Source organism: Ovis aries, chromosome 11, assembly GCF_016772045.2.
Source record: "Ovis aries strain OAR_USU_Benz2616 breed Rambouillet chromosome 11, ARS-UI_Ramb_v3.0, whole genome shotgun sequence".
NCBI classification, from domain to species: Eukaryota; Metazoa; Chordata; class Mammalia; order Artiodactyla; family Bovidae; genus Ovis; species Ovis aries.
Window position 1 is genome coordinate 50,681,813 of NC_056064.1, and position 26,399 is coordinate 50,708,211.

At 46.0% G+C, this 26,399-nt stretch overlaps 1 protein-coding gene and 1 non-coding gene across 3 annotated transcripts in view; both read left to right on the forward strand.

Annotated features, from left to right (window-relative positions):
* NPLOC4 (NPL4 homolog, ubiquitin recognition factor) overlaps positions 1-26,399 on the forward strand; it is a 53,199-nt gene that overhangs the window by 16,567 nt on the left and 10,233 nt on the right. For both annotated transcript variants that reach the window (XM_015098918.3, XM_042256750.2), the window contains 10 exons: positions 283-459; positions 1,927-1,975; positions 2,688-2,782; positions 4,456-4,579; positions 5,452-5,631; positions 8,769-8,855; positions 10,793-10,864; positions 11,278-11,404; positions 15,804-15,964; positions 25,127-25,198. In XM_015098918.3, coding sequence (XP_014954404.1) covers positions 283-459; positions 1,927-1,975; positions 2,688-2,782; positions 4,456-4,579; positions 5,452-5,631; positions 8,769-8,855; positions 10,793-10,864; positions 11,278-11,404; positions 15,804-15,964; positions 25,127-25,198 — 1,144 coding nt within the window. The remainder of the gene's footprint in view (positions 1-282; positions 460-1,926; positions 1,976-2,687; positions 2,783-4,455; positions 4,580-5,451; positions 5,632-8,768; positions 8,856-10,792; positions 10,865-11,277; positions 11,405-15,803; positions 15,965-25,126; positions 25,199-26,399) is intronic.
* On the forward strand, positions 20,448-20,554 carry LOC114117136 (U6 spliceosomal RNA). Its single transcript, XR_003590920.1, has one exon. It is a non-coding gene; the product is annotated as a U6 spliceosomal RNA (small nuclear RNA).

The following is a 26,399-nucleotide window of genomic DNA, read 5'->3' on the forward strand; positions in this document are numbered from 1 at the left end:
GTCTGTGCCTGTGCAGCATAGATCCTGCAGTCTGGTTGTAAGGAAGTTATATTTCAGTCCAGAGAGCCTGCTGCTGGCCTTGATAAGGTGAACAGGCACAGAGGAGACAGGAAAGGAGCACTCTACTCTCTTAAAATTGGAAGCCTTGCTGTCTAGGCTGTTGGGGTGGTTGGTGTTGGCTGTTCGCAGGCATCAGAGGTTTTCACATGAGTTGATCTTCTGTGCAGCTCAGGTTGTGGAGAAAAGAAGACAGCCTCAACTTAACATTTGTTGTTTGAACAGGCATGGAGATCTGTTGTTTCTGTTTCCCTCGAACCTTGCGGGACCGTCATCTGAGATGGAGACGTCAGCCCCTCAGGGGTTGAAGGCCTGTGGTGCTCCCAATGTGGTGGAAGATGAGATTGACCAGTACCTCAGCAGGCAGGATGGGAAGATCTACAGGAGCCGCGATCCGCAGCTGTAAGTGCCCTCGGGGCCACAGGGTCAGTCAAGTGAAATGTCTGTAATGTGTCCTGATGAAGAAATGTAAGTTTCCAGTTTGACCATCTGTTTTCAACTTACATCTCACCTAAGTTATAACTGTGAGGTTTTTCTCATTGTTTGAATCTCAAACTGTGCTCCACATGTATTTTAAACGTTTTAAGTGGTGAGAACTAAGAGATTTGAAAGAAGGGAGGAGCCTTAAACCAAGTCCTCTCTGTGGTGTGCCCCTGAAATACCTGGATGCACGTGCAGAGTGGGCTTTAGCCAGTGTGACGGGATGGAGGGGGTGGGACCTCAGCACCTGCCGGCACAGGTCCTCATTCACATCGTCTGGTTTAATTCTCATGGACGACGCTGAACCTCCCATACTCAGTGTGCTCTTTGCGTTCTTCTAGGAAATGTTTCATTTGCTAAAGGCGCTGCTCCCTTCGGAATGTTCACTTTTCATTGAGGATTGTATAAAGTGCTTATGCTTGTGTACGTTTGTTTATTTTAGATTTTTGGCTGTCCTTTGTAAGGAGACTAGTTAGAAATATCTGAGTTCACACTCTGATGTAAAACTGAGTGAAAGTTGTCTCTGCAGTGGAGTGTGTAACTGCATCACTCTGCAAGCATGGCATTGAGATATTGGAATTCAGCATGCTGCATTAGGAACTTGTATGTCTCCGATCAGAGGGCCCCAGAGAGTGCTGAGATGCAGTTGGCATGGAACCACTCTGTGGCTGTGGCCATCAGTTAGCTCTCCGCCCCTATTTGCATTCCTCCCAGGGATCCAGGGTTGCTCCCACCCTGATCAGTGTTTGTGAGGCCTCGTTAGAAATCTTTTTCAGAGTTCGTGTGCCTCCGTGTGCATTACCTGGAAGAGCCTGCCTGTTGGGAGGTCCAGGCGGTTTTTGCTCTGAAATACAGAGCGAGGTGCACCTGAGAGCTCACCCTGTGTGGACAGTGCTGTGACTGCACCCGTCAGCAGCCTTGCCACCCTCCCACACCCCCACTGTCCTACCCTGTGCAGACTGAAACCCACAAAGCCAAGTGATCCTTTCATCCTTTTTTCCAAAATGTGCATGCAGAGTGGGTGTTTTCCACACTTGAGCTATTTATGTACCATTTTCAGGGTTTTTGCCACATCCACATACCAACTTTCTTAGTCTTTACCTAACATTTTTATTTAAATTGACTTTAACTTCATTCACTTTTCTTTTTAGTTTTTGTCATTTTAAGCAGTTAATATCCATGGAATCACAGGTTTGATGCACAGGTCAATAGTTTTAATACACACCAAAATATTGAACTGTTAGAAGCTCTTCACCATGTACCATTTCAGATAATTTCGCGTGGGTGGGGCAGCATTGCATTCGGTATGAGGTGCACTGTGAGCATCAGCATGCAGGGAGGCGGAGGAGCGTGTGCTGACGCTGTGCGTTTCTCTCCCCTGTGCTCTAGGTGCCGGCACGGGCCTCTGGGGAAGTGCGTGCACTGCGTTCCTCTCGAGGTGAGAGTCCACGCAGAGGGAGTTCCCAGGGCTGTCTCCACACCTCTGAGTCCCTGGGCTGGGTTGGAGTGGTTCAGAGAACTTCTCTATTTATTGCCCTGGGCCTCATAGTCCCCCTAGTGCAGGCTGCACTGAGAGGATGAGCCTTTATTTATGGGAGTGACCTTCTGGGTGGATTATGAACAGCTGGAACAGGGTATTGCTGTGATAAAGGGGCAGCATTTACACTGGGTTCCCTGGACAGTCCTTTTAAAACCTGACACAAAGCTGGGCCTGGCGGTTTTTGTGTTCATCATCGTTTTGATTTACTTTGCCCTGAATCTCACATCTCTACTGATTTGTCCTGGTGAGATTGAGAGTTACCGTAATAATGCTGACTTGTGACTGGTTAACACTGAATTTACGGCATGAAGGCCAACCTGATTTTCTTCATGAGGCTCCTCTTGCTTTATCTTGTGGCTTTTTTTTTTTTTTTTTTGCAAAATTTACTTGATACTTACTTGACTTACATCATTTTATATTTAATAGAGATTAATTTTAATCTTTTAAAGATAACTGGTACACAGAAAACTTGGTTCTGACCTAGAACAATAGTGAGGACCCAGCACCAGTTCTCCCTTACTGCCCACCTGCCTCAGGGCTTAGCAGGTGGAGGCTGTGGCCGTGACCCCGGTCGCAGGTGCGTAACTCTGTTGACGGTGTGTTTTGGCAGCCGTTTGATGAGGACTACCTAAACCACCTGGAGCCTCCCGTGAAGCACATGTCCTTCCACGCCTACATCCGGAAGCTGACTGGAGGGGCTGACAAGTAAGCAGCTTGAATGTGGGGGTGGCACCCGTGTGGCTTTGGGGCACAGAAGTTAATTTTCTGTCACTTGCACACGTTGCTTAAAGCCCCTTGGCATATGAGTGAGAAAAGTAAAGATAAGAGTCTGGGCATGCATTGTTTGAGTTTGTGAATCTTATTCTGATTCTAGAAGAGGAAACAGGTGGGTGGAGACTCTGGTACCTGCTGTAGTCGCAGTGCCCAGTGCATGGGCAGAGGCCCGGCTGGCGGTGGCTGCTGTGACGGCCCCGGGGTACCTTGGCAACCTTCTCTCGGGTATGCTGTGTTCTGGCAGCTAGTTGTTTGCGAAAATGGATGAGATGAGGCATGACAGTGGCCAGTCCTGTGTCTGGAGTCTGAGCCCACCTTCCCTCTGCTTTTTGGAAAACCTGAACCACCTCCCCTCAATCCTCTTGGCTCCCCTGTTTCATAGCCCCTGTCATCCTTTTGCCCTGGAGCCTGCCTCGTTAGCAGCTCAACTTCACAGCCATAGTAAGGCCGAGGTAGGGTGTTATCCCTGGCTTGGCCTCTGGTGCCTCAGCATTGCTGTCTGCAGGCTCGGCCAGGCGGGCAGTGAGGGTGGAGGCAGGCAGCGGGGACGGCTGGCTCTTAGAGAGCAGCTGTGACAGTGGCAAGCTGAGAGCACTTTGATTTCTTCTGAATTACATCAAGTCATGCAGCCCCGTCCTGCTGATGTGTTCGCCTCACCAAAAAGGAACGGACTTCTTACCAGGATTTTATGATTCCTGTCTGTGCAGCAAGAGGAGACGGTGGTTGAACCCAAGTCAGCAACATTTCATGAAGAATGTCATGTTCGCCTGCTTGTAGTTTTTCTCTGACAGCCTGCTGACATCCTGAAATGACTTAAAAAAAAACTTAGGCCAGGGGAAAAAAAATCTACCAGAAGCCTATTCTTGCTTTGTCTGTGGGGTAAGCTCTGAGGCTGTCTGGACCAGAGCACGAGTGTGCTGAGGTCTGCTGGCCTTTTGTCAGTCTAGGTCAAGGGCTCGCTCATCGCTGTTGTTAACACATAACCTTGGTGGTAACCCTTGCTTCCAAGTGCCATCATTTTTGTGATGCCACTGGCTTGTGGGGACAGTGCTGATCACTGGGCTGTTTGTGAACAGGAAAGTGACGGAGGTTGCAGGCACTCGTGCAAGCTCACCCCAAGTCCATAGTGGGGCCCAGGACTTCCTCACTGACCAAAAGCAGAGTGGCGATATTTGTTATGTATCCTAATCACATTTTTTCTATGGATAAGAATTCTGTACAGAAATCTTAAGTGCTAGACTCATTACGTAAATATTTCTGTTAAGTCGATGAAATTTAAAAAGAGTTTCATTTTCTCTCAGAGGCATAGGTTAAATCTAGATATTCAGCAGTACTCTTGAAAATCTTCATAGATGTTAGTGATAGTGAAAACAAACTGTTTTTGTTAGAAATAGTTCTGAATCCTGTACAGTCTTAAGTGTACCGGACAGAAGCTAGAACTCCATTAGAATAAATTTTAGCACATTTTCCCTGCTGTTGCTACCACGTGCTTGGCTCCTAAGAACTCTATTCAGGAAGTGTAAGGTATCTTACATTTTATTTCCAGCCTCCTGCTAAACTTTTCACCATTGTAATGTTTAATTAAGTTGCATTTTCTTATTCAGGGGGAAATTTGTTGCCCTGGAGAACATCAGTTGCAAGATTAAATCAGGGTGTGAGGGACACCTTCCATGGCCTAACGGCATCTGTACTAAGTGCCAGCCGAGTGCCATCACGCTGAACAGACAGGTGAGATGTCTGTGTCCATCTGGATGCAGAAAGCAGTATATTTGTGTTCATGGCTGAGGAAAGATCTCTAGCTCCTTCAAGCATAGAGGGTAGCCTTCAGTTTTCTGTCTTGTTGGCTTGTGTGGAGGCAAAATTTTCTTGGTGATTGTTTATAATGCTCAGTGGTTGTGACTTTGCCTTTTAAGAAACTGTGGCTCTGGAAGTTGGCTATGGCTCAGCTATGAACAGAACTGTCCTGGGACTAGCTCAGGACGTCTTTCCAAGCCAGGTTAAGGAGGGAACTGAGCTCAGGAAGGAGCCTTGGCTCAAGAAGGAACTCAGGGAAAATTTTGTGTAGTTATTCTGGCTTTTTCCACTCTGATCGTCCAGCCCTCCAAGAATAGCTCACCTCATCTTTCCCTTGCCACTACCAGCCTGTGTTTAGCTGCTTAGAATTCCATAATCTCCTGGACTGTCTGAGAACCTTTCTCCTTTTCTTTCCTTCCTTCCATCCATCACTCTAGTTCTCTTTTTTTCTTTCTGTCTTAATTTCTTTTTGAAAACTTTTTTTGATTTAGAAAATGTGAAAACCTGCATTTTAGGTGAAATCCCATGTGGGATCGAACACTTCCCCCCTGCAGTGGAAGTGCAGAGTCTTAACCACTGGACTGCTAGGGATGTCCCCCAGTGAGATAAATTTGAATTAATTTATTGAGGAATCCCACCATTACCCCTTCTACCTGCTAAAATCTGAAGTAGTCTTAAGGGCAGAGCACATTTTTAAAGTCTGTGTGTTTAAAAAGCTAGGTAAAAGATACTTATGAACGGTTTGTGCTAAAAGAATTATTTTTTATCGAGTGTTTGAATTTAACCTATTGTTGTTAACTCTGCAGAAATACAGACATGTGGACAACATCATGTTTGAGAATCATACGGTTGCTGACCGCTTCCTTGACTTCTGGAGGAAGACGGGGAACCAGCACTTCGGGTACTTGTATGGACGGTACACGGAGCACAAAGACATTCCTCTTGGTATCAGGGCTGAAGTAGCTGCAATTTATGAGCCTCCTCAGGTAGACGTGAACAGGATTTACAGTCTGTGGGTCTCTATTGCTTTATTTTGACGGCTCTATGGGATGCCTTTTTCAGATTGCTTGTTGCTTTTCTTATTGCATCATTTGCCACAGTCTGTAGACACTCAGACACACTCAAAAAGAACATTTGGAGAGTAAGAGCATAGCCCGTAAATATTTCAGTGTATGTTTCCAAAGAATAAGGACACGTTCTTATATTACAAGCACATTGAGCAATTTAAGTAAGTCGAGCTTTGATATAGATCTAATCTGCCATCTTATCCCACTTTTGTCAGTTCCCCCAAAAGTGTCACACAGTTGCTCTCTTCTGATTCCCTGTCTCCTCTGCTCATGCCTACAATCACCTATCCTAGGAATTAAGAAATTAGAGTCACAAAATTACTCTAGTTCTTTATCTTATGCCACACATGTAACTTACTAACAGTATCAAGATTACCACTGGTGTAGGACTGAAAACAGTTTAGAATTGTTTAGGTGGAAGGGCAGGGTCCCCTAGGGTATATCCCACTAGGGACCAGCAGTTGGTTTCTGTGTTTAAAGTTGCCTGGAAGATCTTCTCTGTATGATTATGTCACCAACAGGTTATAACCAACATTTATGTTCATTTGATTTTCAGTATTTAGGGATTGGTTTTATATATATGTATTTAAATTTGTTGTACAATTACGTAAAACTTCTATATGGTTGTGTGATATGTATATGTAATATATTGTTTTATTATATATAATAAGTTTACTACAAAAGTGAAGACTGGAACTGTATTGCATCCTGGTTTATGATGTGTTGAGATTGTTAGGAGAGGGTCTTATTTCTGCAGGTTACTGTGATGCAAAAACACAAAAATGCAGTGCGTTGAGCCATGAACAGAGGAACAAATGGAACATAGTAAAGTTAGGCTGAATTAGGTGGTGGGTATATAGGTGTTCACTACTGATTCTTTAAACTTTGTTGTATGCCTGAAATTTTTTATTTTAAAAAATGTTGGAAAAGAAATTTGCATGTTTGCAAAGTGAGATCTACAAACAGCGTTTTCCCTTTCATCTGATTTCCTCCCTCCCCTACAGGTATCCCTCACTTTAAACAATTTTTGGCTTAGATCTGCAAAGTTTGATTTTTTTTTTTTTTTTTTTAGTATAAGTGGGTACATAGATACTACTGTCTTCTCCTTTCTCTCTGGTGGGCATCATGCCATACACGTGTGTAGAGATACTCCTGGTATCTCTGCAGGAGCCACACACCTGCACAGGCCACAAGGCCTGCAGTTCCAGACCCTGGTTTATTAAAAAAAAAAGTGAACCAGTCATGGCTCCTTACCAGTCAATAGGATACCCACTTCAGGCGCCCTTTTGTTGGCTTAGAGCGTGTTTATCTTCTGTGCTCTCTTATTCTGCCTTGCCTGTGAAGCTAAGCACTGTCCCTGTAGAAGTTGTGTACAGGTTTTCCAAGGCTGTTTTTTCTGGGAATGAATGTTACTTTGTAACTCTAACCTTGCCTAATCTAGCCAAGTTTACTTGGAGTTAAACTATTTATCCAAGGGAGTTTTGAAACTAACTTCTATTCCAAACAAAGGAACCTTAAGGTGTAGAGAGCCTTCTCTAGCCTTGTGCTGTGTTCTGGAGATCTTGCCATGACTGGTTCATTTTTTTTTATAATAAACCAGGGTCTGGAACTGCAGGCCTTGTGGCCTGTGCAGTGTGTAGCTCCTGTAGAGATATCAGTTCTTCCCTGGCTATATTTACACAGATTGTGTGTCGTCTACCCCCTTGACATTCTTGTTACTTTTTGAGAGCCACAGAGGAACTGTTGGACCAGGCCTTCTGTGATGGTTCACTTGTAAGGAGATGGAAGATGGCAGTAGGTGCTCACCCAGGAGACCCTGCTTGTCCAACCCTTCAGGTGCTGAATGTGCTCTGTAAGCAGGATCTGCTTTTGGAAGCACATGATGTTCCAGTTCAGCTTTGAGGAGGGTCCTTTCATGAAGTAGTTTAACAGTTCTGTTTAGAGTATGATTGAACAAAAAATGGAATCAGAAGCCTTTGGCGTCGAAACTACTCACAGCATCATCAGAGCTCCCAAATTGGGGATCCTGGAGGTTGAAACATGTGACCTCTAATAACCTCCAGCTCATTAGAAGTTGAAGCTCATGATGCCACATGTCATGAAACAAAAATCCTTAGGTTTGTTCTGAGTTTGTACTTTGAGCTGTGCTCTGGGTGTAGTAATCATCTCCATATGGGTCATACCCAGCAACATAAAGTTCTTTTGTTATTTTGCCAGGATTTGACTAATTTACAAGGATATACCCAATTAGCATAACTCAATTTGGAATTACCTTCACTTTCCTGTTTCATAGCTGTGTCTTCTGCTCAGTATGATGCTTAACTTATGAGCTGCATTTTGGTGCACATTAAAGATTTCAGCATGCTTTGTCTGCTGCAAGAAGTGGAGTCCTGTGGCCAGTGTAGGTTGCATGTGAGCCAGCCCAAGCCCCCCACTGCCCCAAGCTGAGTCAACAGGATACCCACTTCAGGTGCCCTTTTGTTGGCTTAGAGTGTGTTTATCTTCTGTGCTCTCTTATTCTGCCTTGCCCATGAAGCTAAGCACTGTCCCTGTAGAAGTTGTATGCAGGTTGCTAAGCACTGTCCCTGTATAAGTTGTGTGCAGGTTTTCCAAAGCTGTTTTTTCTGGGAATGAATGTTACTTTGTAACTCTAACCTTGCCTAATCTAGCCAAGTTTACTTGGAGTTAAACTATTTATCCAAGGGAGTTTTGAAACTAACTTCTATTCCAAACCAAGGAATCTTAAGGTGTAGAGAGCCTTCTCTAGTCCTGAACAACCACACGTTTCATGTGGAGCTGCTAACGTGAACCAGCCTGAATATTGCCTCTTCCATGTTCTCTGAATCTTGATCAAAAGCAAAGCCGAGCCCTGGAAGGAAAGAGCCTGGAGGGCTTGGCTTGTGGATCTGATTGAGCTTTTTTTACTGTTGAAAATCTCCTGTTTGGCAAGGGAGATTGGTGCTCCTTTGTGACAACCAACCAGAAATGGAGCAGAGCTGCTTGCTGCTTTTCTGAACTCCTCCTCTGAATCCGCCTTCTCTTTAATACCCCCACAGATTGGTACACAGAATAGCTTGGAGCTTCTTGAAGACCCAAAGGCCGAGGTGGTTGATGAAATTGCTGCCAAACTTGGCCTGAGGAAGGTACTGAGACTGTTTTTCCTTGAGGGAGGACCTGGGCTCTGTGTTGGGGACATCTAGGTGTGTTGCGTAGCCAGGCCTGATCCGGGACTGAACCCCCAGCTGCTCAAGGTCAGATGCAGGCCCTGCACGTTTTGAAGCCTCGCTTGTATTTATTGGGTGCCTAAAAAAGGATGCCAGTGTAGGGACTATTATGTGTAAATCCACCAGACATACTTCTTGCGGATTGCCTCAAAGTGGGCCAGGAAAAGCAGCAGGAGCAAGACCCCTACTTCTGCTGCAGGGGACCTGACACCAGGCTCTGTGTCCCACCTGCCTGCTAAGGCACATCCTTCTGGGTGTGAGCTCTCCCTTCATGTGTCTGTCTGCACCGATCATTTTCTCTCCCCTGCACTTGGAGATTCTGGTGGTTCCTCTTCAGTCCTCATTGAACCTCCTGTTTGTAATTGAGGCATCTGAGCATATAAGCCTTGCTAGTTTTCTGGGCAGTTAGAAGACAGAGGGTTTTCTCTTTGAACCTGTTCATCTAGTTTATCTCACATCTTTGGTAGAGTTCCTAGGAACTATAAAGATGACTTTTTATAGATAATGTTGAAATGTGAATTTGAACACATCTTAAAAATTCACTATTAATAGCTACGTAAGTTTTATCCTTTGTTTCCTAATCAGTTTAGACAGAGAGAAAAAGACTCTGTACAGATAAATGGGGGAAGACTGGAAATGTGCCTTTTAACCCAGGAATGCTATGGAGCAAAGTTACTACTTCATTTTAAGAAAAAAGACTCCTGTTGTTTCTAACAAGGAGTCAGTATCATGATTTAGGGGCGTATTTTGGTTTAAATTCTGAAAGTTTCTCATGTTGAAAAGAGAAATCAATGTTTTTTTTTTAAACCCATTTTTGTTATAAATGTTTGGTTCGTGGTAGACTAGAAGATCTTGAAATTACTTAAATGCCTTTCTCGAAACACTAATTCCTTAGCCCTTATCTCAGCTTGATTTTGATTCTGTTTTGTTTAATGGTTAAATTACATTTATCCCTTAAGTCTCATTTTCTCCATTGCCATCCTCCTTGGGAGTTTTGTTCATTTGGACATTTTTAAAGAAAATGAAAGCCTCTTGATTTGGCTGGTCATGTCTGCAGGAGATGGAGTTGAAGAGTTTCATGTCAGGGTTGTACTGGAGAGGGTCACAGACACCAGGTCACTTCTTTGAAGGACTGAAATAGGTGTGTATCTGGATTCCATCGCTGCTCTTCGACCTCCCAGCCAGGTTCTGGTTCAGGAAGGGTAACCAGCTGTGAGATTCATGGGCACAGGAGGGCCAGGGTTCACAGAGCGCATAGACAGGCACTGTTGCTGTAGCAGGACGTGCCAGGAAGGCTGACTATGCCGAGGTCTGGGATTGGCGTTTCAGATTCCTGTACCTTCAGATGCTTCCTTCAGCCCTGCACTGGCGCTCAGAGAAGCAGCTGGGTGAAGTCTCTGTTGTGTGTTTTCTTTTATTTTAAGTGCATTCTCTAGGGAGTATGTTCTCCTGTCTGGAGAAAGCCCTAGCATCTGGAGCGGCACTGTCTGTATTTGCTTGCTCGTTGTTTCTCCAATCCCCTTTTCACTGATACTCTGTTAGTTTTGTCCATCCCAGAGTCCCCTGCACCTAGTACAGTGCTGGGCCCAGAGATGGCGCTGAGTCTTAGTTTCTAACACATAAATGAGCTTTGCTCCTTTGCTCTCGTCTCCACCCGGCAGCATCAGGGGGAGTTCAACCAGTGTCAGCTGAGTACTGCTTGAGAACCCTGGTTTGGACAGTGGCTTAGCTGAGGAGCTGACTCACCTAGAAAGAAAGGACTGACTCCCAGGAGTCTCCTCTCTGGGCAGAGGCTAGAAGGCATTTGTCATCTGCTTCAGGGAGAGACTCAGAAGGTACTTTTCTCTCTTATGCAGGTTGGCTGGATATTTACAGATCTTGTCTCAGAAGATACTCGGAAGGGTACAGTTCGATACAGTCGAAATAAGGTGAGGTGGGGTGGGGATGTTTGCTTGGCGGGACCTTGTTACAGACCAGCTCTGGGCCGCACTCTTGGGTATCCCCGCACAGCTTACGTTTTTAGAACACATCATTTTCAACACATTGTTCTTGGTAAATTAAGGCTGAGTCTGTTCATTCTGTGTTGGAAATCAAAACCCTCCTTACCTTTATAAAGCTCTGCCTTTCATAGGTCAGCCCATGAGGTGAATTGCCCTGTGCTTCTGGCCTTACTGGTTACAAGTGGTTCTCTGTGAGGGGTTGGTAACAGGAAGTGTAGGTGCTTGTTTCACCGTCGTTTGTGACGTGTCACAGTTCAGTTCTTACTGTTTTCTAAAGAAGAAATAGAAGCATATTTTGACATGATGCTGTAGAACTTGATATGCTGGTTCTCTTTTCTTAGGACACCTATTTCCTGAGTTCAGAAGAATGTATCACTGCAGGAGACTTCCAAAATAAGCATCCCAACATATGTCGACTATCTCCAGATGGACATTTTGGATCCAAGTTTGTTACTGCAGTGGCTACAGGTATAAATGGAGGCAGAGTTATGTTATAACCATTGCTACCCTGTCAATAGGTTTTGTTCCTCTTTGCATTCTTTTTTAGGCACTTTTTTTTTTTTTGCCTCACCCTGGCACCAGGCCTGAATGGATACAGGAAAGAAAGGATTAGATCATGTCAAGTCTGTGTTTAGCCTGCTCTGCTGCCCAGTTGTTGGTTTAGTCACCAAGTCATGTCTGACTCTCTGCAGCCCTGTGGCCTGTGACCCCGCCAGGCTCCTCTGCCATGGGGTTTTCTCAGGCAAGAGTACTGGAGTGGGTTGCCATTTCCTTCTCCAGAGGATCTTCCCAACCCAGGGATCAGACTTGGGTCTCCTGCGTTGAAAGGTGGATTCTTTACTGGTGAGCAACCAGAAAAGCCCTGCATTGTTAATGTAGTTACAATAGATTTTCTTAATGGGCCTGTGAGACATGAAATTCTTCTTTCTGGTTTGTGGCAGAAATCCTGAACTCAGCGTTGCCCCAAATTGTTAATACTAGAATCGTGGCCTCTGGTCCACTGTCTTAGCCTTAGTCCAGGTTCACTTGGTTCTAGATCGGAGTTCTAGGCTGCCTTTGCCTCTTTCTAATAACGAAGGATGGCTCTGGTTAAGTAAGAGAAAAGGAATTTACTGTTTCTGTTACTTGTTTGTTTATGAGTGGAAGTGTCAGGTTTGTTTGTTTGTTTGTTTGTTTGTTTTTTTACTTTTATTTGCATTTATTTTTTGCGGTATTTATTCCCGGGCCATAAGTTTTTGTTTCTTCAGTTTCTTCTGGGATATCTTTTTCTTCTGTGCAACCTCCTCTTCTGGTTTAGGAACAATCTGTTCTTTTTCAGTAAGGATCATCTCAATGTGGCAGGGAGAGCTCATGTAGGGGTTGATCCAACCGTGAGCTCTGTAAGTCCTGCGTTGCATCTTGGGGGTTTTGTTCACTTGGATGTGCTCAATGACCAGAGAATCTACATCTAAGCCCTTAAGTTCAGCATTACTCTCTGCATTTTTGAGCATGTGTAGTAAAAATTCAGCGCTCTTTTTGGGCCATCGACCCTGAGGCCAGCCCCATGGCCTGTGCACACCTGCCAACTCCACCGTTGTAGCGGCGGACAGCACACACTGCTTCTTAAACGTGACGTCCTTCAGATACTTGGTGGCTTTTTGGATATGCATACCCTTTATGGCCTGGGCGGTTTCACGAGTGTTCTTAAAGTGTACACGAAGATTTGAACCTCTTGATTTGCATGATTTTGTGGGGTTTTCTGGGTCAAGTGAATAGCGCACCATTTTAAGGAGTCACCTCAGGCCGCTTACCGGAAGAAGTGGACGTGTCAGTTTAAGAAATCTTTTCCATAAAGCTTTTATTGGGAGTGATGAATGTGTTTGTGATATTGTGTGTGTTGTATTACATGTTACATATATGTCATGAAAGTCGCTCGGTCATGTGCAGCTCTTTGTGACTCCACGGACTATACAGTCCATGGAATCCTCTAGGCCAGAATACTGGAGTGGGTAGCTTTTCCTTCTCCAGGGGATCTTCCCAACCCTGGGATCGAATCCAGGTCTCCCGCATTGCAGGCAAAATCTTTACCAGGTGAACCACAAGGGAAGCCCATACGTCATGAATACATAGTAATAAAAGATTATGGCCTGTAAAAAAGTGCCACCAAATCTATAATACACTTGAGATGCTGTTCTAGAAAAAAGCCAAGTATAAGACCATATGGTTCAAAAGGAGTAGGAATTTGAAACTTGGAAAACCAACTCTTAAAAACAGTCTCTTTGGTCAGTTTATTAAACACTAACCTTGATCCTGTGAAGCCTTGAGTTCTTCCATCACAGAGGTGATAATCCAGTTCGTTCATGGCTATCACACTTCTTCTAGTTTAAAAACCCAGTTTACAAACATCCTAAAGCATATAAATAAATATGTGCTTAGTCGTGTCCAGCTCTTTATGACCCCATGGACTGTAGCCTGCCAGGCTCCTCTAACCATGGAATTTTCTAGGCAAGAATACTTGAGTGGGTTGCCATTTCCTTTTCCATAAGTAACTATATCCCCTATTAATCCCAGTTGAGCCTGTTACTACTGCCATGGGAATCATGAAGGAAGACATCTTTCATGCTGTCTGAAGTTTTAAGATCCATTTGATTTGTGATCCATTTAGAGTGACAGGCACCTTCTCTTTGAAATGAATGTACTTTGGGGCACAAGAGGCTATGGCAGCATCATTCACATGTTAACGTGAATTAATGGGGTCAGTTGCTTAAGGAAGTGGATGGGAGTTTGGACAGGGATTAGTGAAAACACTTAATTCTGTAGCATAGAGTCCTTCTACCAGGGCCTCATGGGGGCAGGGAACCTATTGTGATGAGAACACTCAGGGCAGCAGGAGCCAAGGGGGAGAACAGAGAAGAGACAGGTTGTACATTACCAGAATTTTGCCAAGCCAGCTTTCTGTTTGACACAGGGGAGGAAAGTATTCTCTTTCTACTCCCTACAACACATAAACCCCCACTCGCTTCATTTAGGCTGAGATTCTGGGTCTAGACATTTAGGCCGGTGGTTCTCAAACTTGTTAGACTTGATACCTGCTCTTTAGTACATTTATGACTCGTCTTTACTATCAGAAAGTAAAGTTCATAGGTAATATACCAGCCTACACACCTGATTCTAAAAAGAAAGCAGAGTTGTAGGATGACTGTAACATTAAGGAAAAATAATAGTGAAGGAACGTGTGATAACAGTACACTCCATGAGCCAGCAAGTGCTTGGGGACAGCACTGTGGAGGGCTGCCAGCCTTGTGGGCTGGCCCTGTGTAGGCATCAGTGACATGGTTCCTAGACGTTCAGCCAGCAGCCCTCCATAGAACTCTGAGCCAGGCAGGGCCCTTCCTCAGCTTATACGGTATCCTGTTCATAGATGATACGCTGTTAAAGCTATGAGTGTTTATTTCTGTGGCTGTGTATAAAATGCAGTTGATTCTAATCCCAGGTCTCCACAAATGCGAGTTTTGCCTACAGGAGTGTGCACAGGACATTTCAAGGCCAGGTGTGACGTGGAGTGGTTCTTTGCCGTGAGGGACTCCCATGAACCCAGCAGGACATCCGGCACCTTTGACTCTAGCCTGCTAAAACTAGCAGCTCCCGCCCCACCCTGCCCCACTTCGTTAAGAAAAACAAAAGTCACCTCCACAGATTTTCAGAACTGCTTCTTGTGAGCACTGTTGTTTTAGGCTTCCATGGGCTCCCATGGTAACCTAACCCCTTTAATTACTATTTTTATAGGGAATTATTTGATGAGCCCAAAGAACTGGTACCTGTTTAGAATTATAAATAGTTTCCAAGTCAGGAGCTGCCTGTACTTTCAGTTATTGAGTCATACCTGTTGTTGAGAATTTGGAAATTACAGATTGTCCGTGGAATTTTTGCATCTGAAATTGGCACTTTACTGACAGGTTTTAAAACTGTAAGGTAGTAAATCACTTATAATAAGATCTACAGTTAGAGTCCTTTCAGATCTGGGCTGAGTTGTCCTTCTTGGTAGTGCTGCGAGATGCTCAGATGCATAATTTCTCTCCCTTTCCCGGGAGTGGCGATGGGTGGTGTTCCTTGATCGGTACCATACTCTGCTTTTATAAAGAAACTAAGTTAGAGATGTTGAGAACTTTTTTTTTTTTAATTCTCCAAAGCTATCGCAGTTGTCAGGGTGTGACCCTGATTCTGGAGGGGAGGAAGATGGCCGAATGATTGGTCCTGCCTGACCTCCTCCATGGGTTTTACCCTCATCTCAAACTGTAACCCTGCTGCAGGTTTCTGTGGAGTAGGACCTGAGAAAGGTTAGAGTAGAGGGCACGGCTTGGCACAGGGAGTATGGCCTCCTAAGTGCTGCGGCAGGGTCCACGCCTGCCTCGCAGATGTGCCGGCTGTCCAGGTGTCTGAGGTCAGGACTGCCCTCTGCAGTGTGCAGATAACTAGCGTTGTATTTGCTAGGAAAAGTTTCTGTCTTCTCCCATTCACTCCCATCTGTCTCCCTGCATTCACTTAATGGAATTTGCTGGAACATGGGGCGCTGTTGTTCATATCCCTGTGTTACTAAAATCTAAGAGCCCAAGCGTGCTTTTGGACGGGTGTTAGAGAAGGTTTAACAGTCATACCTCCAGTTCTGAGAGAGCGTGTCGCTGGTGGGCCTGTTTGAGGAGCTGCAGTGGCATTTCCACAGCCTGTGTTCAAGGCTTTGTGCCCACAGCTCTCGTGAAGCTGCAGTCGAACTTTTTTGATTCTACCCAAGACACATACACGGGAGTTGGTTCTGCAGATCCGAGATGAAGAGTGACACTTGTTTTGAACATCCTCCAGTGGATTCTCATTGAAGGTCTTTCTCTTGCAGGTGGCCCCGACAACCAGGTCCACTTTGAAGGGTACCAGGTGTCCAATCAGTGCATGGCGCTGGTCCGAGATGAATGCCTGCTGCCCTGCAAGGATGCCCCTGAGCTCGGCTATGCCAAGGAGTCCAGCAGCGAGCAGTACGTGCCTGATGTGTTTTATAAGGTAAAAATGCGATGGTACCAGAAGAGAGAAGTGGATGGAGAGCAATGTGGACGCTGACCTGTCCTGCTACTAATTTTGGTGCATTCTGGCCATGGGTCCACCATGGTCATCTAGAGGCCAGCTTGTGGATAAGGAATCTGTACCTTTTCCAGGGCTTTTGTTAACTATGCAGGGTTGCGTGGTGTCAGGGCTTATAAGCAGAAGTGGGGATGCTGCGCCCTGGAGTTGGGGTGCATAACAAGTGAGACCATTGCAACACAGACTCTTTCAGTTTTTGAAAAGGAGAATTGGTGCCTGTGGGCCTCAGCAGGAGTGAAGGTTGGAGCTGCCTGGTAGAAGTGAGGCTCTCCTGAGGAGACCCAGTCATCCATTTCTAAATCTGTCTCCTGTGAAAACTATAAAAATGACTTTTATTGAAAACTGTGGGGACTTCCCTGGCGGCCCAGTGGTTAAGACTTTGGGCTTCCATTACAGGGGACACAGGTTCCATCCCTGGTCCGGGAGCTGAGGTCCTGCATGCTGTATGGCGTGCCACACCCCTCCCCCCTCCCAGAAAAGAAAGAAAGCTGTGATCTGGTTTGGATAGTCAGCGTTGGGTGCTTCCTTGCAGGCTAGTGACCTGGTTCCCGCCCGCCTCGAGGGAGTTGTTTGTGGTCACAGTCCGGCTCTGTGCCTGTCCCCCGTCCTGGGCAGACGCCAGTTTCCATCCGGCACTGCTCTTTCCGGAGGAGCCTTTATTTCTTGTGGTACAGGGCTGCTTCCATATGTCTGAGAAGTACTTCGTCTCCATTGCTGAAGGACGTTTTTACCACGTAACAAGTTCTAGGTTCACAGTTCTACTTGTGGTCTCACTGCACTTAGGCCTCAAAGACTTGCTGGCAGAAGGGGCCTGGACCCGAAAATAGGCAAGCAGTGAAAGCCCAGAGAGAGTGACGATCCAGTTTCTTTAAAATGATTTGATTCTTTTAGCATTCTTTTTGTATCAGTGTGTGCAGTGACTAGACACTAAGCAGTGTCTAGTCATTGTTCTATTTGTTTTTATTGTTCCAACAAGGCTGTATTTTTAAATAGCTTTATCAAGATGTAGTTTGCACATCACACAGTTCACTGAAGTGCCCAGCTCAGGGGCTCTTAGGATATTTGCAGGGTTGCGTAGCCATCACCACCGTCTAATTTTAGAACAGTTTTGTCCCCAAAAAAGAAGCCCTGCATCGTTTAGCAGTTACAGCCCAGTCCCCCCAACACCTGACAACCGCTGATTTGCTTTCTCTGGTTTCCTTGATGGAATCCTACAGTGTGTGGTCTTTTGTGACTTAATTTTTCACCACTTAACAGTGTCTCATGGTTCATCCATGCCTGCAGTCTGCAGTGCTTCATTCTTTTCATTGCTGAATAGCATTCAGTGCCAAGGACACACCCCACTACCTATGGGACATGTCAGACACCCAGGAGAGCACCCAGAGCTGAGGGGCTCCAGGGCCTCATCCTGGTGGTGACTTGAAGGCTAGACACTGCATGATTGTGACAAAGGCTTCACCTCCTTGGGGATTAGAAGTGGGACTGAGACTGTCTGAAGCTGGGTCTTTCCTGCTGTGGGTGTCTGTGGCAGTGGGTGACGAGCAAAGGAAAAATGCAAGGGCCTGAGGGTCTTGTCCCTGCCCCTGGTCTTCCCCTCAGCTCTTTGGAATGAAGGTCTGCCTTCTACTTCTGAATCTCAGCTTCTGCATGGTCTGAGGGTAGTGGGGGCGGGGACTGTCATTGTGCCAGGAAGACTGGGTCAGTATGGTAGCAAGCAGCCTGTCTTGGCTCTGTAGCAGCCTGTCAGGAAATGCTCGCTGAGCAGGCAGGCCTCGATGCTGTATCTGCTCCTTTCGGCTGGTGGCAGTGGAGAGACACAGTGAGGCTGGCCTGTGATAGCTCGCTCAGGCATCGCCTCAGAGTGGAACAATAAGGAGCTCTGCGAAAAGGTTCTCCATGTCATTCTTAAAACATTTCCAAAGAGTCTGGATTAAGAATCTGTTGTCTCTTCTCTCCTGTGGTGTTCAGTAACAATTTCTGGCTTGATAACACAGATTTTGCCCGTACACAAATTCTATGTGCATCAGGTACTCTGAATAAATACTTTTAAACCATTATTAAACATTCACACATCAAAATCACACCATGCTCGGGACCACTGTGAAGGTTTAATCTTCTCCCCAAAAGTTCCTGTCTTACGAGATATGTTTGTATGGCACGTTTCGGAATGCAGAATGACTCACTTATAGACCCTAAGACCTGGTGATCCTGCTAGTTGTGGTCCTGAGCCTTTTGGGGACAGCTTGCCAGTCTGGGGACAGTGATGGGGTCTGGTGTCTTCATGGAAAGCTGTTCCCTGTTAGCTGCAAAGACCTGTGAAGCCTGGTGCGCTGTGTATGTGGACACATTGCTACAAGGTCATCAGGCTGCCATCTCTTTTTTTTTTTCCAGAATTTTAAAAATTATATACTGAGTAGATATAAAAGATTATTTAAAAAACATGTTTAAGAAATTTAAAAAAGCAGAAATACCAATCCCCAGAATTAAGAACCAGAACGTTCCTGTGGCCTCTGAAGTTGCTGGGTCTTCCTGTCTGCTTCCAGAAGGGGTGCAGTATGACTTCCTTGCTTTTCTTCCAGTTTTACTTCCTATGTATGTTTTCCTAAACCAGGTACTGTGAGTTTTACATGTTGCTGCACACAGTAGACCCAGAACTGTGCTCTTGTGTCCTCCGAGCCAGGCCGTGTTCCCTTACCCTGGAGCAGCCTGAGACCTACCTGTGTGTGGCCATTGTGTTGGCCCGAGTCCACTGTGAGCAGAATGCCACACGAGGCACCACAGCCTTGGGCCCGAGTCCTGCTCACCATTCAGACACCCATGGGGCGTTTTCTTGAGCTATCACTGTGCCATCCTGATCATAAGTGAGGCCAGGCTCCTGTTCCTCCGTTTGTTTGCTCCGTCCTGTCTCCTGTGCCGTGCTGGTTGTATCTGTTTCCTGTTCCTCCCTGGGTGGTTCAGTCTCTTTTCTCCCTGCCTCTGACCATGTCAGGAGTGTGACACCTCTGCCTCTTCTCTCCCGTGGTGTCACTGAAGCACAAAGCTTACATTTCCATGTGGTCAGGTTTCTACGGTTTGGCATTTTGAATCATAAAATCTGTTATCTTGTCTTCTCTAAGGTTGGTGGTTTTGAGTTTTAAGCCCACCTAGGATTGCTTCAAATGTGTGTTCCAAGGTAGGGGCCCAGTTTTCCTCTTAATTTATTGTAGCCGTATTCTGTCTGAACATTTATTGGGAAAGCTGTCTTTCTCTGTTGATCTGTGGTGCTTCTCCATTAGCAGTCGTCTCCGTGACCGTGGCCTCGCCTTTGTCCTCCCTTCTGTCCCCTGGCCGGTGTTGCTCAACCAGCACCAGCACCGCACTGTCCGACTCACTGTAACTTCACTCTTCCCCAGTCCGTTGCAGCCCCGCCATGCGGACCAGCCTGCAGGTTTCACCCAGATGTGATTCTCTCTCTCTCTCTCTCTCTCTCTCACACACACACACACACACACACACACACACACACACAGGAACGATACCTTTGACGTCTCTCAGAAAGTCGGGATTTTTTTCATTGAAGTTTTGGTCCATTGTTTGTTAGATTGATCCTGGGTACTTTATACTTTCTGCATACTGCAGTAAGCACCGGCTTGGCAGTTCAGCTCTCTGTTACTTGTTCCTCTAATTGGTATGTGTGTTCTGGGTTCTCTGCATTATGCAGGAGTTTTGATTCTTCCCTTCGTTTTGGCTCCTGTGCTGGCGAGGGCTTTTGGAAGAGTTGAGTAACCAGTGCTTTTGTCTGGTTTTTAATTGTAAAAGATGTGTTTTCAGGATTTCATCATTAACTGTGAGTTTGCTGTGGGGCTTTTTTGTGTGTTGTTTCTTTGTACCCTTTATCATGTTGGAAATTTGCTGTTTATTTCCATTTCTTGTTGTAAGTTTCCTCCCCTTAAGAAGAGAGCTCCCTTTTGTCCTGGAACATATTATTTCCTTAATCATGCTGCTGTTTTCTTAGATTGCTTACATGCCTGTTAGTGAGAGCAGGCTAGAAGGGCTTCTCAGAATTGTTTATAGCCCTGTAGGAGTTGAGACACTCATTTTTCATACATTTCAGGAAAATATCGGTTTGAGCAAAGAGACCTATGAAAGCAAACATTTAAGTAATCCTTTTAGTCCTCCTGTGGGCTTTGGGGTTGATTTAAAATATACCTTGTAAACAGGACACATACCCGTATTTGTCTAAGGCTGTTCATCATGGTGTTATCTGTGGTAACAAGAACTTAAAGCAATCTAAAAGTCTAGTAATGGGAACATTAAATTATAATACATCTATATGGTGGGATATTCTGTGATCAGTAAAAATGTGTTTGAAAATTATGTGAAGATACGCGATAAAACTCATGAAGTAAAATTTAAAGTGTATCTGGTGCTCGCTTCGGCAGCACATATACTAAAATTGGAACGATACAGAGAAGATTAGCATGGCCCCTGCACAAGGATGACACGCAAATTCGTGAAGTGTTCCATATTTTTTCATGTTTGGGAACGCATGTAAGAATTAAAGATTTTAAAATTAAAAAAATAAATAAATAAATAAAAAGAAAATAAAAAAAAGAAAATAAAAAATAAACTTTAGGTGGCAAAAAAAAAAAAAAAAAGTGTATCTGTATGGGACTTCTCTGGTGGCTCAGCAGCTAAGACTGTGCTCTCAGTGCAGGGGGCCTGGGTTCAGTCCCTGGTCAGGGAACTAGATCCCACATGCCACAACTAAGACCTGGCGCAGCTCAATAAATAAATATATTTAAAGAATAAAAGGTACCTGTATGTATAGTAAAAATCCCAACTGCTGTAGATGTTGGTGCGTGTATGTACACACATTTGTATGCGGGTCCGCACAGAGGACAGGGCTAGAGGGCTTGAGGGTCCACCTTGGTCTGCAGCTCTGATCTGTTTGTCATGGGAAGCTCTGTGGAGCCAGTGAAAGAATGGCTGGGGAGCACCTCCTGTCATGGTGGGGAGAGGTGGCCGTGTCTTGAAGTTGGATGCGGTGGGACAGGAAGGAAGGCGAGAGGTGCCAACCAAGAGTGCCTCTTCAGGGTTATCTGCCAAGATACCCCAGATTAAAGCCCTGGAAGTAGAGGAGAGAAGGTGGGCTGTTCAGTGGACAGGGAGGGTCTTAGAGACCCCAGGGAATGCTGCTCTTAGGTGGCTGCCCAGGCAGGGGGGTGGCAAGGTGGATCCTCCCAGCATGAGGTGTCTGTGGCCTCAGTGATGAGGATCTGGAAGAGCTGACAGGTGGCTGCGGTGGGGAGGAGAGAGCACACAGACAACTGGGTGTCATGGCTGTGGAGGGGATCAGCACGCTCTGGGGGCCTGTGGAGTCCTCTCTGTCCCACCCATCATTTACCCACCTGTCCTCAGCCCAACATGGGTTTGTCGTAGCATCTGGCACTGACTAGCCGTGCTCTGTGACTCATCGCGGAGCTCACTCCATGTGTGTTCTGAGTTACTTAGGACATTCCGAGCAAACCACCAGCATTGTTTTGTCAAAGGTTAACCTATATTTCAGGGGTTTCGTGTGGTCTTCCAAAGTTCCCCCAAGAAGGCTACAGCAGGCTGTGCTGCAGACCAGCCCTGTGCTCATCCGCTCGCCTGCCTGGGCCCTGCTCTCGGGACCCCATGCTCTGCACTCACTCTGCCCCAAGTCTCTTGTGTGCATTGATGTTTTCTCTGTGAATTGCCTCTCTGTGTCCTGAGGTATTCGTAAAGCGATTCATCATTTTTGCATTCATTTTTGAAGGGTCTTTATATGTAAACCCTTTGTCATATATATCATTTCTTTAACTTTACATACAAAGGAAGTTCTCACATTTTCTGATTCAGAGATACCTTAATCTTTTTAAATTGTAATTCCTGCTTTTGTCATCATACTTAGCTAATTCTTTACTTAAAGCTATCTATTTACTTATATTTTGTTTCAGTGCTTTTTGATTTAATTTTGCATTGAGATTTGTAATGTTTATCCATTATTTACCTATTTATTGTAGTTTCATAATAACAGTTTTATATTTGTTAGGGTGAGACTCTGCACTATTCAACTTTTTAAAGCAAATGTTTTATCTTTTGCCTATTTATTTTTAAAGATTTCTTTTATATTTGGCTGTGCCACTTGGCTTGCAGGATCTTAGTTCCCCAACTAGGGATTGAACCTGAGTCCTGGCAGTGAAAGCACCAAGTCCTAACAACTGGACTGCCAGGAAATTCTAAACAAATGTTTTCATCACAGGAGATTATGTTTGCCTCCAGCATTATTCAGGAAAATGTATCAAGGAACCAAGAAATTGCCAGCAAGAGCAGAAACTGAGCAACAACATACGAGTATAACATCCCAGTCTAGGGAGAAGGATTTTGTGGTCTCTGAGACCTGTGAGCTTGGCTTTCATTCTTTCCGTTGAGCTGGAGATGACAAGTCTGTGGTCAGATCCCCACAGGGGTGGAAATGGAGCTGGACGTGCACACCCTGGGTGGCAGGACGGCAGAAGAGCAGAGCCCATGAGTCCTGGAACTGAGATCTGGAGTCTAAAGTGGACACAGCTGCTGTCCCCGCCCCCCCCCCCCCCCCCCCCCCCCCCTCTGCCCCTCCTGGCTGTTAGATCTCGGGCAGAGCAGCTTGTCCTCACACCCGTTTGTGCCCTCCACATGCTCTGGGGCCTGCTGGGTACATGCACACGCTGTCAAGCCTGGACCAGGCTCTGCTGGTCTTTTGCTTCTAACAGGTGCTCTTTAGGTGCTTATCAACTGGACTGCTTCCTAAATGGTGATTCTTTAAGAGACTTTGTCCTGAAAATGTTGTTTTTTCTTACTTTATCCTGTGAAGTCTCAGATCAAGCTGCTCGTTTCACTTACTGTCTTCTTGCAAGTTCTTTAAGGAGAAAAGCATTACCTGAAGGATTTCATTTACCTTTTCCAAAGCAAGCTGGTGCCACCCAGTAAGTGGACTTTGCTGTTGTCCTGGCACAAAGCCTGCTTGCCTCTGAGCTAACACAGACAGAGATCCCTGGATTTCTCATTGACGTTTCGTAGACATGACCGATGGGAGGTAGCAAGGCTTCAGGGACCTCGATTTCTGACTCTCCCAGTGTCTTGCTCCAGGTGGAGATAAAACTGCTGACACTTTGGTGGCTGCCAAACTTAGGATTAAGATGTCTTCCTCCTAGTGTATTCTGCCTGACATTTGCTAACGCCCATAAAAAGTAATTGCCTTTTAAAATGGTGTGTGGGGCTAGGGCTTGGCTGGCAAAAACATTTGCGTGAAAGCATGGGGGAGAGATAGAAAGTACCTGCTCTTCCTCTGGGGAAGAGAGGGGGATGCAGCACCTTTATTTTCTTGGGGAGCAGAAGGGTACAGTGGGGTAGTTAAATCTGAAAGAGAATCGCATGACACAAAAAAAAGAGAGGGGGGCATTTAGCAAGCAACATCCCTAGAGGGGAAGATTAAAGCGAACAGGTGCTGTGAAAATGTCTCTGCATATTAGAGCTTAATTAGATTTGAAGATGAATTCCAGACGGGCTAATTATGTGTGAGTTGTTGCAGGTTGTTTCTTGTAGGGGCAAGCATGTATTTTTGGAAATGGTGATGTAGTTTGATTGGGTTTGATTCCTGCCTCCTACCATGTTTCCTCCATTGAAAAACTACCACTTTGGGGGCCCAGGACCCATTCAGCAAGCCTCATGTCTTGTGCTGCCAGTGTCAAAGCTGATAGAGCCACCGAAAGCCAGGCCTACTTCATATTGCTGCAGCAGTGAGCGTGCGGAGAGACCAAGGACTCTTGCCCAGGTGGAGGGGACAGGATTCTAGCTTCCGAGGAGAGCAGATAGACAGAATGGGCATTGTTTCCAGGAACCTGTCCTCTGCTGGTGCTCTTACTCCCTGTGTGGCTGGCTAGATGTGTTTGAACCATTTTCTGGAAGGGCAGAGGGGCACATGCTTGCTAGCAGCTCTCTGGGTTGTGAACTGAGAAAAGGTAGGGAAGGTGTGGGTAATCTGAGATGTGCTGTGGACCAAAGAGTTTAATATCTGGAAGAAAAAAAAGGAGCAGGGCCGCATGGAGCCTCTAGACATCTCGTTAGGATAACAGACTTGGTTTAACGCAGGACAGCCTGTGAACGTTGTCTCAAAAGACGGCGTGGGCCTCTGACATCCCCAAAAGGTGTGATGTGCTGGGGTGGCACTGCGTCACCTGCATGTCCCAGGGTGGTCTGCTTGGCTTCCAATAGGGTTTGAGAGCTTTAATAAACATAAACTTTTATGTAAGGTCCCATAATTGGAAATTATGGATGTCTAATTTATATATGACTCAGTGAATGATTTATATAATGTTAAGTGATGAGTTAGATAGAAAATATGACCCTCTCTTGCGGAATCTTTAATGAAAAGCTTTGGTTCTTATGAATTTATTTCGAGAGCTCTGTTTGAACTCAGCATGTTTGACATAAATCAGATCTAATTGTCATTTTATGATTAATGAACATATGCTGGCCATTTTTCCCCATAATTAAACTTTATGTTCCGTGTATCTGACAAAGCAAAACAAGTTTAGACTTTGACAGATTGGCGGTGGGGTTTTCATGTTTGCGTAGTAGTATGTGTACTCGTGTGTGTGTGTGTGTTTATTTTGTTAATGTGTAAGGATTAAGTTTCCATGAAGTTGGGTTTTCAAAGGTGTGAGGGAGGTTGTTAAGAGTTAGCATTCAGATATGAGACTGGGAGAGCTTATAGAGAAGGCGGGGGGCACAGATGTGGCCTGGTGGCGGGGGGTTGTTTCCAGGAATCTGTCCCCAAGGGAGCTGGGGTCCATCTCCCACCGCTTCAGCACCAAGCTGGGGGGCGAGACACCTGTGGCTGAGAGCAAGTCTACTTTCTTGAGTCGTGGCCTCCAAGAAATGCTGGAAGGTGGAGTCATGGCAAAAATGTGCCCATTTCCTTCTCTGCTTTTCAAACACTTCAACAGGAATTGTAGTAATTTAAGGAGTGAGACAAGCATGTGGACGGAAAACCCATCACAGGTCAGCACTCACACCCTGGACCTTTGTCTCCTGTTTCAGGACATAGACAAGTTTGGCAACGAGATCACCCAGCTGGCCCGCCCCTTGCCTGTGGAGTATCTGATCATAGACGTAAGTGTGTGTCATCTCCCCGCGGAGGTCAGGACGGCTGGGGGAGGCCTTGAGAGGGCGCCGCTTGAACACCTGCCCCTCTGCCTGCACAGAATAGCCACCCAGAGATGTTTGAGTCACTGAGCTTCTGGCATCCCTGAAAAGCTAGAAACCTTAAGGGCTTTTCATTTTTTATTTCCTTAAAAACAGCTTAAGGGGTTCACTTCTCCCAGCCTACAGTGCAGCAGAGGACTGCCGAGTGGGCCAAGCAGCCCCAGAGGTCAGCGAGCCTCTCCCTGGCTCTGTGCGCAGGTTCTGCCCTGGCCACAGTGGCTGCCACAACGGCTGCCACAGCCAGGCTCTTGGTGGGCTGCTGCAAGTCGATCCTTAGGGAACACAGCCGGACTCTGCCCTTGAGTGAGGGATAGCACGGTCTCTGGGAGGGCGCTCTAGGAGCCAGGAAGGCTCCTGGTTACTGGCACACCTTCCCCAAGCCTCGGCTCCTTTCTGGAGGCTCCTCACGGAGATGTGGTCACGGGCAGAGGGCAACACATGCTGCAGGACCAGAGCCTGATGCATTTGCTGCAGTCAGCGCTCTGTCCACAGGGTACAGGAGGTGGCTCATTTCCTAACTGCTGCCTGCCAGGATGAATTCAGGCTGCATTTGGACAGGCATGTGATTCAGGCTGTAAAGTATCATTGCATTTGGAGCAGCGGGTCCCTGTGAGCCGAGCCCGCCAACGCTCCATTCCAACTGACAGCTCCCGAGAACATATTTATTACCTAGGCCATAAAGGCATCTGCTTTTTAGACTACCTAGGGTGTAATTAAGATGAAAACAGATTGATAGAGCATACACTTAGGAGGAGTCTGCGTGATTTAAAGCCAGCTTCCTGAGGTCTTCTTTCCCAGTGGCCTCCCCACCCGTTCCCTTTCACGAAGGAGCTAAGCTCTTGCCTTAGTGCTGTTGCAGTAGCGTTTGGTTGATGGGGAAACATTCTACCCTGTGATACTCACGTGCTCTCTTCCTGTGGAAGGAGGTTGGAGCAGATGTCCAGACAGGCGTGCTCACTCCTCACCCGACCCCACACCCCCACCTGATCAGCACATTCAGTGACTTTAAATAAGCCTCGTGGCCATGCGGCCGTTCAGGCCTTCTGTGGAGGTGCTTCGCATGTAGGGGGGTGTCTGCCAGGCAGGCTGGGTGGGGAGAGGGTTTGAG